This window comes from Triticum aestivum, chromosome 1A (genome assembly GCF_018294505.1).
Source record: "Triticum aestivum cultivar Chinese Spring chromosome 1A, IWGSC CS RefSeq v2.1, whole genome shotgun sequence".
Lineage (NCBI taxonomy): Eukaryota > Viridiplantae > Streptophyta > Magnoliopsida > Poales > Poaceae > Triticum > Triticum aestivum.
Genome location: NC_057794.1, coordinates 518,411,641 through 518,427,720, shown reverse-complemented (window position 1 = coordinate 518,427,720; position 16,080 = coordinate 518,411,641). Strand labels below are relative to the sequence as shown.

Genomic DNA, 16,080 nt, shown 5'->3' with positions numbered 1-16,080 from the left:
GATGCTCCAGCAGATGTTGTAAAACAAGTGCGCGTGCAAAAAAGTATAGAGCATGCGTTAAAAAGCACTATCCCACGCTGCAAATTTGGGGAGCCGGACCGCACACGCTTCATAATTTATACCGCTTGTTTTTTTTGGCGCGCGTTTTTGGACATCTGAAAAACCAATGTTGGCCACGGCGCGCTAAAAATGCTACAGTGACGTTGTAAAACTATTTTAGCGCTCGATATTTTTACGTGTTTGTTGGAGATGCTCTAACAAAACCGAGTTTTCTTTTGCCTTTGGTCATCTTTTTGTTGATGGATGTGGTAAAATGTAAGGAAATATAATAAGAACCTAGCTAATTTCTCATACCGCAAAAGAAAGGAGAGAAGGATATCCGATGCGAGATGCCACTGCCATTGCCATTGAATGATCACGTGAATGCATTGCTCTCCATGCCCCATGCATGTCACGCGCACACGACTCTCAAAACTACATCTCGCATCATAGTTCGTGCTCTCATGAAAAGAAAATCGAAGATAAGATCTGGATCACATAATGCATGGACGCAGAGCACAACGTTTCTCAGAGTTCACAACGATCAGGTCAGATGCTATGCACATGTACGCGACGTGTCCGTTGGGGCGCTGCTTCCGTGGATGAGGACGATGAAGTTTCTTACACGTAATCACATGCACATACATATACGTACCAATAATGCTAAACATACAAAGAGTTACACGCACTTACATGTTGACTAGGATTTTTTTTATCTACTAACCAATCACAAACTTGTCCTCCCTGATTTTCAGGGGAGGGTGGGCCGCCTCCCCACCTATTAACCAATTAAATTAACCCTTTTTATAAAATCTTGTAACTTGTTTGTACGTGTAGCATTACTCATATATGTACATATGTGTACTAGTCCTAACTACTCTAATAGCCCGCGCTCCATGCATGTCTCATGCAAGCGCTAAACTTCATACACAAGTACGTAGTCGTACTGCCGCGTCCATCAAAAACGGATCTGGCATCATATCACATGCATGCATTAACAGGTACTCTCCTCGATCAGGTTAATCTCGTTGACGATGGGCGAACACGTGTCTGCGCCCCATGCATGGCAAGCTGCCACGTCGAATTCGACTACTGTGATCAGAACCCCTATATAAAGAGGGGATCATCACCTGTTTACTCCACACACACACACACAAGTGCACAACCAGCACCAAGAAAACAAAAAGCATGAAGATGATGAGCACCAGGGCCCTCGCGCTCGGCGCGGCTGCCGTCCTCGCCTTCGCCGCGGCGACCGCTCAGGCCCAGAGGTGCGGCGAGCAAGGCAGCAACATGGAGTGCCCCAACAACCTCTGCTGCAGCCAGTACGGCTACTGCGGGATGGGCGGCGACTACTGCGGCAAGGGCTGCCAGAACGGCGCCTGCTGGACCAGCAAGCGCTGCGGCAGCCAGGCCGGCGGCGCGACGTGCACCAACAACCAGTGCTGCAGCCAGTACGGGTACTGCGGCTTCGGCGCCGAGTACTGCGGCGCCGGCTGCCAGGGCGGCCCCTGCCGCGCCGACATCAAGTGCGGCAGCCAGGCCGGCGGCAAGCTGTGCCCGAACAACCTCTGCTGCAGCCAGTGGGGATTCTGCGGCCTCGGTTCCGAGTTCTGCGGCGGCGGCTGCCAGAGCGGTGCTTGCAGCACCGACAAACCGTGCGGCAAGGACGCCGGCGGCAGGGTTTGCACTAACAACTACTGTTGTAGCAAGTGGGGATCCTGTGGCATCGGCCCGGGCTATTGCGGTGCAGGCTGCCAGAGTGGCGGCTGCGATGGTGTCTTCGCCGAGGCCATCACCGCCAACTCCACTCTTCTCCAAGAATGATGATCAATCTTGCTATGGCAGTATTGCAACGACGAATAATCCGTGGCAATCTCATTGCCACCTACGGTTTCCCTTCACTTACTTTTAGAGTACTAGTCCTTAATAATTCTCTAGCTTGCAATATGATGTGCAGGTTACTGCAGCAGAAACAAAATATTGCTGTCGTGCATGCATGGAAATATTGCAGTGAGAAAGTACTGTGTGGCAATATAGGGTGTGCTATTGTTGCCGCAAATTAGTTTTCTTGTTATGACCTGTTGTCAGGATGCATGCATGGCTGTTGTAATGTTGGAGTACTTCGTGATTTCGTTGCAATATATTACCATGGTTCTCACGACATTACTCCCTTTGCTCAGTAAAAGTAAAAGTGGTAGTCTTGCATAAGTATTGTTAGATATTTGTACAAATGTTCAAATATTTTGTGTTTAGGTTGCATACTTGAAAACCATAAGTATACATATAGATTAGTTTATAAAAATATTTTCCCAATATGTAGTTCTTTTAGTACTAATAAAATGAATTTTGATACCTCGCTACAACCATAGTTTTAAATAGCAGGCTATGCCAAATAGCGGCACCCTGCTCAAATAACTATAGCGCAGCCATAGCGAGGCTATATGTCGCTATTTTGTAATTTTATAGAACAATCACACATTAATACTATTTAGTGACACACTGTTCAAACCGATAAAGTCGGCTATTTAAAACTTTTATTATAGCCAGTTTCATGAAAACCGGCAGCAAAAATGCCCTCAAATGCCGCAGTTTTCCGAAATGTACGGTCTACAAAAAATATTGAGCACAAAAATAAGTAGGAGGCTGACTAAAATACCTTTTAAAGCTTGTTTAGGAAGATCTGATTGCACGACCAGGATTGGCATCATGGCAATGACGGTGTGCCCCATCGTCACTTCCCGCGTTAACACCTTCCTCTTCAAGAATGGCAACCCATTACTGTCATTCCCTGTCATATCAACTTCTTTGTTCAAATTCATTCACTTATTATCTCTGGGATGTTCTGGGAGAAATAGTTAGCATCACGGTGATATTTTTTTGTGTACACGCAATACGCTATGATGATTGGGGGTAGTCCCTACACAGTGGGCTACCTCAGTGGCCCTGCGATTGCCGGTGGTGAAGCCAACCATTGTCTCCTTCATCCATACAATGCGGCGAGGAGCTGCACCGCATAGAGGCGTCGCCGCCTGGGCACGACGAGGAGAGGCGATGGGTTGATCCAGAGCATGGGATAAAAACGAGGACAAGTTCAATTAATATTTACTCAAGCCATCTGATGGATTCATATAGAGATGTGATGACTTAGTGGCGGAGCTAGTGCCAAATCTCTGGAGGGGTAATGGGCTGAGGGTGGGCGAAATTATGAGGTTTGGGTTATTTTTACTACACTTATGAACCAATTTTTTTAGGGGCACTTATGGCCCAAATACTAAGGAGTATTAGGAGATTTCTTCATGGGCCGGGGGGTGGGTGGCCCAGGTTGACCCCATGAAGCTCTGCCACTGTGATGACCCAAAGAAGTCATGTAGGGGACCTCGTATTCTCCGACCTATGAGGGGAAACATGGAAATGCACACCCCCCCCCCCCCTCAGCAAAGCTGAATTGACCAGACCAACTAGGACAGTGAGAGCTATCGAGCTTGTCTGATGTGCTTTTTTTGCTTGGTTTTCCAGCATCTTTTTGTTGCAGAAATGAGGTTTCTGCCAGTTTTTTAGATTTTGGCCCGCTTTCTATTTAAATCTTCATAAAATAAAAATGCTCACAGAATTTTTAAAAAACATGAATTTTGAAAAATGCTTCAAACTTTTTAAAAACTTCACCGATTCATCTTTTTTGTTAAATTAATACAAATTGTTCCCAGTTTAAAAAAATTGCCGATTCAAAAAATGGTCGTGAACCTAAAAAACTGTTCCTGAATTTTAGAAAATTGTCCATGAACTTGGAAACTGCCCATGTTTAAAAATTGTTTGTGAATTTTAAAAATGTTTGTGAGCTTCAGTTTTTCCCCAAATTTTTAAAAATGGCTGCCTATTAAAAATTGTTGTGAATTTAAAAAATTGTTCACCGATTCAGAAAATGCTCGCAAATTAAAAAACTGTTCACAAATTCAAAAAATGTTCACGAATCCAAAAAATATTCACAACTTTGAAAAAAATGTTTGTTAGTTTGTGAATAATGTTCGTGAATTCGAAAAATGTTCACAACTTTTAAAACATGTCTGTGAATTTGAAAATTGCTCATGATTTTAGAAAAATAAATTATGAGTTGAAAATTGTTTCATGATTTCATGTTTTTGTTGCAAGTTTTTAAAAAGTTTAGAAATTTGTAAAGAAAATAAATAAAAATGAAGAGAAGAAACATATAAAAATCATAAAAGAAAAATAAAAACATAAAAAGAAAGAATAAATAGAAGAAAAAAAGAAAACCTGCTTCAAGAACTTTCCCAAAACCGTTGGGGAAACCCCGTAATGGGACGACCCATTCAAAGGACGAGGCACCTGGGGGTACGCGATTGATCTCTATTCCCGGACCTACCTACTCGGGGAATAGGATCTACCGTCATGGAGATAGTGCAGTGCTAGCTCACTGAGGAAAGACCAACAATGTTCAATGTCTTTACGGAGACAACACCACATCAATGATGAACATGATCATCTCTTTTTTCAATGTGCAGTGGCTAAACATATCTAGAATACAGTTAGATGTGCATTTAGTTTGCCATCTATTCCTGTTAGTTTTGATGATCTTCCTAGATGATGCAACAACTTTAATTCGAAGTCTATAAATTAGTGGTTGTTGGTGTAGCGTCCCTTATCTTGACCCTTCCAAAAGCCCTTAATGATGCATGCTTTAGCAATGATTATCCTTCTAACCCTAGTAGCTTATTTTTTTATTTCTAATTACATATCATTTAGGGGGAATTGTAGAGAGTAAAAGTTCAAAAAACATAGTGCAATGGAGCAAAGCTACTAGGCCTTGTAGCCAATGTTGGTTTAATTTGGATAATAGGATGTGGTCCTCTTATTATCATATTAGAATGCTGATGGAAGTCTTTTTTGCTTGAAGATGGATATTGTTCGTGCTTTTCTTGTTATTGCTAATGGTGAAGTATGACTTGATGAATGTTTTGTGCCCATGAGAGCTTATTTAACATGTGAACATTTAGATGATGAATGCAAAATTCATTTGTGATTTACTAAAATTCAATAATTCTCTCTGGAGATCAATAAAAGTATAATAAAAAATAAAATAGCCTAAATCACGCAAAAAAGGAAAAAGCTGCGTGTAAGCTCTAGTCCAGTTATTAAGCTATATTACTCAAAAAATATATTAAGCCATATAAAAAAGAATAAATAATATTAGCCCTTAAAGTAAAGAACATAACAAACCTGAATGCATGGCAGATTTCGAAAGTACTTTTAGGGAACAATTGCACATATTAGAAGATCTAGCAATGGCTGCTCAGCACGTGTGGCTGTCAAAGCTCCCTGTAAATGCATCCTGTGTTGTGACCACTGATTTGGTTGTTCCGAGGTAATTGGAATGCAATGTGTTCCTTCTCAAAGAAAAAATATCTAGCAACGACTATTGTTTGTACCTCATAAGCAACAAAAACATGTGGAATCTGCCTCATCTCTAAAATTGTGGCCGCAAAAATAGTGTTACATGTGTCACCATTGCTCCGTAGGTTGAGCAGGAAAAAGGCTAGTACATGAGAAAAAACTAATAGATTAAAAATGGAATTGCATAAGAACACAAATAGATATTGGTAAGTGTACATAGATAGATAGATAGATAGATAGATAGATAGATAGATAGATAGATAGATAGATAGATAGAGAGAGAGAGAGAGAGAGAGAGAGAGAGAAACCTTGGCATCTTTTCCTAAATAAAAAGATCAGATAATCGTAAAATGATAAACCTAAGTAGAAATAAACATAGGTGAAGAAGGGACATAATGCACATGATTCCCTAAAAAACATAATGCACATGAGAAATCGATGCCCAAATAGGCAGTACCGAATTCATAGCACGCCCCGCGCCTCGCCGCAAGACGCGGGCAGGCCGCTGGCCACCCTCTTCTTCACGTCATCGGGTCCTCTGCTCCTTCTCTCCACGGAACCATGCCATCGCTGGCCTCCTCATCCTGACCTCCATGGCTCCATCGAGTTGTTGCATGCTCCTCCGGAAAAAAATCTCGACACCGCATCCTTCACGTTGTCGAATCCTCGGCTCCTTCTCTCCACGGACCACGCCGTTGCTAGCCTCCTCCTCCCGACCTCCATAGCTCCAGCCTGCTCCCCCGGAGGAAAGCTCGACACCACATCAACGGTATTGAGTAGATGAATTAATAGTGGCAGTTGTATTGTCCAAATCATTTGGTAGCTAACAAATTGGAAAAGTGAGCTCATGGAGGGAGAGATGTAGCAGTAGCACACCAGAGCCATGGATATAGGAGCAGTAAAAGGAATGTCCAGCCGTGGTGAAGGACGAATGGATAATTGGGTGGAGCATGGCCGACGGTCCATGGGGATGAAGAGTCATGCTGAGTATTGGTTTTAATGGCACAAACGTCCCCTTGGACCCTTCATCAATTTTAGACGTGGGCTACGCGATTCTTCCATTAGTTCCTTCTTGCTAGAGATTGTGGAGGAGAGGAAGTGGTGTTGTGCAACGTAAGGTCTTCCGTTTGTTTGTTACGGAGAAGAGAAAGAGCGAAGAAGTGACAGAAGCAGAGACAATTTTTTGCCGAGGTGGCATAAGAAACTAAAGGGAAATTGTCGATTAGCTGACCTCGCTTACATGGCATATGTGATGACATGGATAGGCTGCATGTAAGCAGAAATCAGATAGTGTGGATGGGCTTTTTAGGTATGTAGGATTAGTATCACCAAATACATAACAAAATACACTTTCATACCTATTTAATATTGTAGTTGCACTACCAGAATCGGCAACTTTGTTGAGTGCCAGTGTGTTTGCCGAGTGCATAATGTCAGGCACTCGACAAAGGTCCGTGATACTTACTGCAGAAAAAAGCTCAGCAAAGATAGGACACTTGGAAAAGCCATGCTTAGTCGAGTGTTGCCCGCGTGGCACTCGGCGTGGCATTCCTTTGCCGAGTTCCTACCACGCGGTACACGGCAAAAAAAATATTTATATTTTTCTTCTCCTTTCTTTTATTTCATTTCTTTTGTACACTATTTGTTTTCATTTTTCCTTTGTTCTTTTCTACATTATTTTTCTTATATTTTCTTTCTCCCTCTCTCTTTCCTTTTTTAAGACATTAAGTGTATTTTTTAGGCATTTAATGCATATAATTCAGATTCCAAGTACAGGTGTATGAAAAAATGGGCACGAATGGGAAGTAAACGTGTATTTAATTGAAATTTAGTGAATACAAACTGCAAGTGCATAAAAAAGTTGACAATATTGGGTTGAAAAAAAATCATGTTTGTTTTCTTTCATCTATGTTTAGGCCTTATCCAAGAAAAGGAAAAGAATTCCAAACATGGGGTGTCAAGACTCGATCCCAAACATGGAGGTTATTGGTTTTTAATTCCAAAAAATGAAAAGAAGTCTGAAAAACATGAACTTGTCATGGTTTCCTCGGATGACACCAATTTATTGTGGTAAAAATTTGAGAATGTTTCACAAAAGTTTTAATGTACACTGCTTAGAAACCGGAATAATATTTGTTACCATTTTGAATATTATTTACTAACTTATGCATCCGCACGAATAGTAATTGTGTATGCGTACTGTGATGAATATTCTTTTCACATATATCATGAGGTCATTAAAGCATATTCCATCAAGGATTTGGTTAAAACTACAGTAGTACCAAATAACATCATTAAATATACAGTAAATATATTTCATATCTATTTAATTAATGTTGTAGTTGTTGATAGTTTTTACTAAAAATGTTGTCAAATTTACACTGTTTGACTTCATACAAAATTCATACGCCTTGTAATTGAGCACAGATTTTCTAGATCCGTCACATCTCAAACATCATCCGGTTCCCCTAAAAAACATCATCCGGACATTAAAGGAAAAATAAATTACCACAAACAGATGATATACATATATACATTCTCAGGCTCATATGTCTACAAATCAAAAGTCCACAACCTCGCAAAAGAAATATCATAAGTCCACAAACAATACACAGCCACTATGATAAGGCGAAAACATAAATATATACGAGAAAAATATGTAATCGGCAGTAAAGTCTGAATCAAAGCGTCAGTCTTTCTTGAGGATCCTGATCCCCTTCCAACGAGACTCCATGCAGCTGGAGTCATGGTTCTGCGCGTACACACCAAACTTGAAGTAATGTGAGTCGCCGCCACGGCCATTGACGTGCAGCTTCTGCTTGCCGTCGATGTACACGGTCACCGTCGACGCCTTGACATCGTGGACCACGTTAAGCCGGAACCATCTGTCATAGATGTCGTCTTCCACGACCTGGCGGTCGTAGTACCGCAGCGCACCGTTGTAGACGTGCAGCATGAGGGTGGTGGCTGTCTCGCCGGCGCCGAACACCTGCATGATGGACACTCCGGTCGTGCCTGAGGGGACGTAGCCGTGGCCCTCAAACTGCCACACGCCGGAGCTGTAGTCGTATCCCTGCAGCAGGTAGAAGAATAGCAAAAGCAACCAGTAAGATCTCTGATTTTATGTATACCCAAATACATATTGAGTAGAAGTAGTAATAGTTGGCACGTACTGCCATTCTGATCTCAGTTCTTGGGCTGGTATGGCTCTGGCGGGCGTGGGGCTTGTCGGAGGAGAGCACCCACAGCTTCCGGACGGTGCCGTCGAAACTGTACCGGGCGCCGCTTGTCTCATCGAACGGCCGCTGCAGCGCAAAGTTGCTCTCGCCGAGCCTCACCGCGGTGAACCCGGCCGTCGGGTCGTTGGTTTTGGGTGCCCGAGCGCCCCTCGCCACAACGCATGACGACGACGCCAAGAAGATGAGCAGAGACACACTAATCCAAGAGAGAGCGTGAGGAGCCATGTGTGTGTACGTGCGTTATTCTACACGTGTAGCCGTGTAGGTAAATGGCTTGTGATGAACTGCAAGTAACCAAGCTCCCTGCCGAATATATAGTGTTCCTGCAAGCTTAAATAATATTTTCCTGATGCTTACACTAAAGAGGACTTGCCGGACTAAGTGACCATTAACTAATTAGCGTAGTAGCTAATATATTCTTGATGTTTACACTGAGAGGACTTGGCGGACTAACTGATCATTAAATTAGTGTAACATATACCGTCGACTTCACTACGCTAGTGTACTCCTACAAGGTAAGATTGGCGGCTCCGCTGCTTTGCTAATTTGATTTGATTTGTTTTGTTTTGTTAGGCCTGGATTTCACTAAGTGGAGCTGGTTTTTTGTATATATGTTGTGAGTGACGATGTTACACTTTGTTGGGTGCTCCGTTGTGTGCTCTTTTCCGAGCATTGGAGTTATATCCCCAGCTGAATCTGGTCGAGTAAACTTCCGGAACACTATCTCAAAAAAATGCGTAGACAGTTGCACTGAGATGATTTGTCGAACTAATTGGTCACTAATTAAGTAGTGTAACGTATGATCCACTTTGGTGAGCTATAATAATGTGTATATAGTGTTTTCATATTATTTGGTTTGTTTTACTAAGTCTTGATTTGACTAAGTGGAGTTCGTTTTAGAGTTAAATGCACATGCTTTTTTTTGCGGGGTAAATGCACATGCATCTGTTACCCTTGCAAACATGATCTACACCAGGGCAATCCACTTCACCCCCCTACATATTCATCATAATTGCGGACATCCTTCAACAACTCATAATCCAAAACAAAAACCCAGACAATGCTTAATCGCGTGGGATAATGTTTGCAAACTAAGATAATTTGATGGTCTAACAATAAAAGGTATCCATACATAGAATATCTGCATACTCATGAATTTTTTCATTAAATTTCTCCTACCTACCAACAATCCTTGGGTGTGTTGGGCACAACTTCAGCATCCTAATGCCACTTGCACCCAGAATCATGACTCTTTTCTTCCAAATACTATTAACCAACAAATATCTAAACTACAATGGGTTTATTTCGTTACGATGAAAGATGGTCACTACACCGTCTTTGGGCTAGATACCAAACCTGTTTTTCACCCATTCCGTTGGACAAAACAATCTGGGTATCTCAGTCATGTTGAACAATGTAACGCCAAACCTGAGGAATCGCCTAACCCCAAGTGCCTTCCTTTAAATTATAGTTTCTCTTGTCTTAGTTGCATGACTTTCTGTTTGGTGTTAGGCAAGACAAATGTTTCCTCAACAAAGGCGCTCCCTTCTCCACCAAGCACACCTATGGCCTTTTCATGCACGAGGGGTTCATAGATCAAAATGTCGACTTCATCCGGGAGTCTTGGGTATGTGCTCAATAAAGTGAAGGTATTTGTGTAGCTCTTATTCTGCAAGTGCCTCAACAACAAGCTCAACCTCCACCACAAGCATATTGTCGTGTCAAGTTCTTTCCTAAGATGTCAACATCAAACTGAGTCAACAGAGCACATGTTTCTCTATTGTTCCTTTACTGTCAGGATATGGTAACACTTGGGAATTGACCTAAATGTCCAAGATATCAATGGTATTTGGGAATTCCAGCCGCCAATACCTCTGCTCCACCAAGTCTGGAACACCGCTATTCTCAACGCCCATCGAAAGATTTGGGAATATGCTTGTATTCAGTGACATTGATCAAGATAGCTCTACCACATTACAATACATGTTAAATGACTTCACCCTTTGGTTTCATAGGTTTAGGAAACTAGAACACAAGGACACCACCAATTCTTGGAGGTTATACCTTTCTTCTTGCCTACTTCTGATGATGTAACAAATTGGCCTTGGCCAACTTGAGTAATATCTTTAGTTGGGGACCTCCCCGCCCAACACACACACATGATTCCTCAAAACAAGGCTTCTAAGTATGGTTCAATCTAGTGATTGAACTAAGAAAATGTTTTTCTAAGTCCCTAAATCGCATCACGAGGTTTGTAAACACATGTCTCCTTCTGTAAACTATAGAAGTGTGCCATATCTGACATAATGGGGCTACCAAGACTGGCACATGGCGGTTTTTAAACAATAAATATGAAAAAAACCTCCTTTACTATGGTTTTGACCAGCCTAAACATTTGATCAATTAAATCAGTTTAATTGGATTCCCTAAATTAAATATTGGATTTAACTTTTGAAATGAACAATTTGATCAATGTACTAGGCGGATGAGTACTACAGTTCTATTTCGCAAATAGCTAAAATAATTAGTTGGTTTTAAAAAGAATTCCAAGAAGACATGAAATTCATAATGTTTTTCAAATAGCAATTCAGTTTTTATTCGTCAAATATACATCCATGCTCAAGTTGTCCTTCCGATCATGTGGTGAGTCATGACACATGTTGAGTAGCAAAGGATCAGGCTTCAAATAAGATCTGCTACACATGTACTGATGATTGTCAAGAGATGCAACAATCTGAGGATGGTAGTATTTAGAGAGGTGGAACACTTGATTAAGAGATAGTAAATTGGAGAGCCATTTGAATTTCGATTCTTGAAGAATAGAACAAAGCATGACCACACATACACAAGATTTAAGTAGCCAAACTAGGCAAAATGCTTTGGTGCCATAGGATGTAGGACCACAAAAATTTAGTTAGTTTGACAATGACAAAGCGGGAAGGCGCAACACAGGTGCAAAGTACATTAAGAAAAGTAATTCTCATCAAAAATATTGATGGAAGAATGGATACTTTTGGACAAGGAGGCAGGATATAATGCACAGATAATCACCAAAGCCTATAATTTTGCATGGCAGCACAAACGGTGATAAAAGAAGTTACTATATGAAATAAATTTGCCATTAAATATAAGTACTTTGGACTAAAGCCTAAAGATACACTTAAATTGGAAGTTTATTTTATCAAAATTTACCATGTTTCTTTGAGATGCATCTTTGGCTACAATGTTGTATGTATATTGATTGGCACATAAAATCCAAGCTAGAGATAATATATCCAATAATAGTTAACAATACATGGCTGAAAATGATAGGAAAGGAAAGCATACTCACAATTCTCTGATTGGGCCAAGACCTTTATCTAACATGTGTGCTTATTTGTACAACTCTGCACCTAGTCAACTAGACAATAGAGTTTGTTAGCTCTTTTTACCCTCTATATTTAACATTTAACTAAAAATGCAGGGAAAATATGCAGTATGCCAAGACCTACTGTTTGTTTCGCCTCAAATGTATTTTTTAGTTACCAATATGACAACACATAATACATCTGGACACACAAATGAGCGGGTAATCCAAGCAAATCCATGTTAAAAGCAATCCCGGCAAAACAAAGTCTTGGGCATAGTAATAATATGCTCCCTCCGTCCCAAAATAAGTGTCGCTGATTTAGTACAAACTTCTACTAACTTTGCACTAAATCAACGACATTTATTTTGGGATGGAAGGAGTAGTAAGCATTGAAAATATTTGAGATCTGTAGAGTAAACCAAAGAGATGAATATTTTGAACCCATTAATTTGAGAGTACTTGCTATGATACTCACACTACAGGAGGTCTTAACTCGAGCTTATATTGGTGAACCAACATGTGGTTGAATGATTAGAAGGACAGTGGTATTCCCAGCCCACCAGAATTTAAGTATTTTCTGGATTTATTTCAGGCCTTTCGACAATGTGCTCTTAGTAGGAGGAGACGTTCTCGCCAACTACGAAGGTGTCTGTAATGACTTCGTCAATCTCAAGATGATGTGCTCGCTCAGTCTCTTGAAGGTGATCATAGATGTAGGGAGTATCTGTGTGTATATGGGCATTTGCGTCTGTATTATATTAAAAAAAACTCGAGCTTATATTCAATTGTACTCTAGCCAATTACTCTCCCGAGAAAAAAAATTGTAGCCAACTACTACTTCGATGGTTCGATCGACTGAACCAAGATGTGGATCAGGCCTGCCTTACCATCGCAATATTCCTAACAACCGACCATTTTTCCTAACAAAGGATATCCGGTGCGAGATGCCACTGCCATTTTTTCCATTAACTGGTCACGTGCATGCATTGCTCTCCTCTCCATGCATGTCACGCCCACACGACTCTCAAAACTACATCTAACATCTCGCATCATAGTACTTGCTCTCATGAGAAGAAAAAGAAGATAAGATGATCAATATCATGGACGCAGAGCACAACGTTCGCATCGATCAGATGCTATGCACGCGACGTGTCCGTTGGGGTGCTTCTGTGGATGGGGACGACGAGGTGTAATCACATGTGTATGCGTACGTATTAGTTCTAAGAGCATCTCCAATAGAAACGCTATATGAGCGTCGCGCGGTATAAAAACCTATTTTAGCGCGCGCGGATCCGGTTTGAAGTCTCCAGCAGCCGCACAAAAAACGCGCGCGCTATAACTAATGCAGCGCGCGCAGCATATTTAGTGCGTCCGGTCGCGCGCGCTGCAAACTCTGGACTGCTGCAGATGAGACCGCTTGATTGGGACCGTTGGACTCGCGCGCACAACATATTTTGCAGCGTTTGTTGGAGCAAACGTCTTCTAGCGCCTAAAAAACCTACTTACGTGCTATAAACCTGTCTTTTTGGGCGCCGCGCATTGGGCGGCTGTTGGAGATGCTCTAAGTTAGTATTAGTCTAATAGCGCGCTCTCCATGCATGTCCCATGCAAGCATAAACAGCATATAAACATTACGAATCTTACGTACAGTGCAGTGCCACGTCTATCAAGAACGGATCCGGCATCGTATCACATCGCATCCATTAACAATCTCCTCGGTCAGACGACGATCAGGTTAAGATCGTTGACAATGAGTGAAACACGTGTATGCGTGCAATTGCATGGCAAGAGCTGCCACATCGAATTGGACTGTAACGAGAAGTTCAGAGCGCCTATATAAAGCGGGGATCATCACCTGTTTACTCCACAGACACAAGCACACAACCAGCCCTAGATCGACAAGAGAGGAAGTAAAAAGGAAGAAGATGATGAGCACCAGGGCCCTCGCTCTCGGCGTGTCTGTCGTCCTCGCCTTCACGGTGACCACGCACGCCCAGAGGTGCGGCGAGCAGGGCAGCGGCATGGAGTGCCCCAACAACCTCTGCTGCAGCCAGTACGGCTACTGCGGCATGGGCGGCGACTACTGCGGCAACGGCTGCCAGAACGGCGCCTGCTACACCAGCAAGCGCTGCGGCAGCCAGGCCGGCGGCGCAGTGTGCCCCAACAACCACTGCTGCAGCCAGTACGGGCACTGCGGGTTCGGCTCCGAGTACTGTGGCGCCGGCTGCCAGGGCGGCCCCTGCCACGCCGACATCAAGTGCGGCAGCCAGGCCGGCGGCAAGCTATGCCCGAACAACCTCTGCTGCAGCCAGTGGGGTTACTGTGGCCTCGGCTCCGAGTTCTGCGGCGTCGGCTGCCAGAACGGCGCTTGCAGCACCGACAAGCCGTGTGGCAAGAACGCCGGTGGCAGGGCTTGCACAAACAACTATTGTTGTAGCCAGTGGGGATCCTGCGGTATTGGCCCGGCCTACTGCGGTGCAGGCTGCCAGAGCGGCGGCTGTGGCGCTGTATTCGCCGAGGCCATCGCCGCCAACTCCACCTCCACGCTTCTCAAAGAATGATCTCGCCATGGCAGTATTGCAACGACAAATAATCCGTGGTAGTCTCATTGCCACCTACGGTTTCCCTTCGGTTACTTTTAGTAGTACTAGTCCTTAATAATTCTCTAGCTTGCAATATGACATGCAGGTTACTGCAGCAGTAACAAAATATTGCTGCAGTACATGCATGGAGATATTACAGTGAGAAGTACTGTGTGGCAATGTAGGGTGTGCTATTGTTGCCACAAATTTAGTTTTTCTTGTTACCTTCGGTTGTCAGGATGCATGCATCCCGGTTGTAATGTTGAAGTACTTCATGATTTCGTTGCAATACATTACCATGAGTCTCACATTATTACTCCCCTCGCTTTTGCAGGAAGAATAAGGTTAAAATTTGAAATTTAGACTAGTATAGTATATCTCTACAAATATTTACATTTTTTATGTTTAGGCTGTATACTTGCATATGAATTTCTGTAGGAAAGTACTTTCGCAATATTTAATTCTTTCACTACTGAAAAAATGGACTTTTGACCCCTCCACAATCACAACCGGTTTCATGAAAACCGGCGGTGAAAATGCACCCAAGTGTGGCGGTTTTCCGAGATGAACACACTGCAAAGAAATAACGGGATCGACTAGAATACATTTTTGAGCTCTTTTATGGTACCCTGTATTGAATACAGGCCGTCCAATGGCAAAGATCCAAGGATAGTTAGATATCTGTACTGGTGAAACCGGATCAGCAGTACTCTCGTCCACCGGTATATGTGCTTGCAGTTTATTATGGGGAGATCACAGTCTTCACCCGGCGAGATTGATCAACCTGACCCAGCCGTTCTCCTTGTTAAATCGGTGACTCTCTGCACCTCTGACAGATGCCCCCGGCCGCTCGTCTCCTCTTCGACCGCACGCCTGCCGGCCCGCTGCGCCACCATGATCGTGGACAGATGCTTCTACGGTTATGACGTTATGGCCCGTCGCCATGCACCCCATCATCACCCATAGCATCACGCTTACTGTGCCTCATGCATGGCGGCAGCACATGCCAAACCACCCTGTGTCGCGGACGAGGTCGCCGCCGTTGACGACGAGGTCAGGATACGCCCGAAGAGCTGCGGCTAGGTGAGTGCCTGAGCGTGGTGGAACCGAGGTGGCAGCGACTAATTCATCCCACTCCCCTCAAATCCTGGGGTGGGGCTCCATTCCCTCCAATCTTTTAATGACACCCCTTTCCGTAAGCTTAAGTCTGTTAAAAACTGCCTGTAAGTGTATCATTGCTCGTGGTGGAACCTCGTGCTAGTTCGTGCTAACCCTGTCCTCGCTAGGCTCATGGTCGTCTTTTTACCGAAAAAGGGTTTCCTCCTGCTTTGTATACAAAGCAACCAACCGGGTCATACAGGGATAGATGCTGGGGCAGAAGCAGTACAGTCACGCCCAAAAGAAACAACAGAGAAAGAGCAAAAGAAACAAATGCCGACAACGGCGGATCAACAAAAACGAA

The 16,080-nt window shown here is 43.1% G+C and overlaps 3 protein-coding genes across 3 annotated transcripts; 2 read left to right on the top strand and 1 right to left on the bottom strand.

Moving 5' to 3' along the window:
- The first annotated feature begins 1,193 nt into the window (after positions 1 to 1,193).
- LOC543215 (agglutinin isolectin 1-like) lies at positions 1,194 to 2,205 on the top strand. The gene has a single exon (NM_001427951.1). The coding sequence runs from the start codon at positions 1,228 to 1,230 to the stop codon at positions 1,864 to 1,866; it is 639 nt and encodes a 212-aa protein (NP_001414880.1). The 5' UTR covers positions 1,194 to 1,227; the 3' UTR covers positions 1,867 to 2,205.
- Positions 2,206 to 8,137: 5,932 nt separating this feature from the next.
- Positions 8,138 to 8,912, bottom strand: LOC123041347 (citrate-binding protein-like). Its single transcript, XM_044464002.1, has 2 exons — positions 8,622 to 8,912; positions 8,138 to 8,521 (listed from the first exon to the last, which is right to left on the bottom strand). Exons 1-2 carry the CDS (start codon positions 8,910 to 8,912, stop codon positions 8,138 to 8,140), a joined length of 675 nt encoding a protein of 224 aa, XP_044319937.1.
- A 5,007-nt stretch (positions 8,913 to 13,919) lies between these two features.
- Positions 13,920 to 14,926, top strand: LOC123170176 (agglutinin isolectin 3-like). Its single transcript, XM_044588042.1, has one exon. The coding sequence runs from the start codon at positions 13,962 to 13,964 to the stop codon at positions 14,595 to 14,597; it is 636 nt and encodes a 211-aa protein (XP_044443977.1). The 5' UTR covers positions 13,920 to 13,961; the 3' UTR covers positions 14,598 to 14,926.
- The last annotated feature ends 1,154 nt before the right edge of the window (positions 14,927 to 16,080 follow it).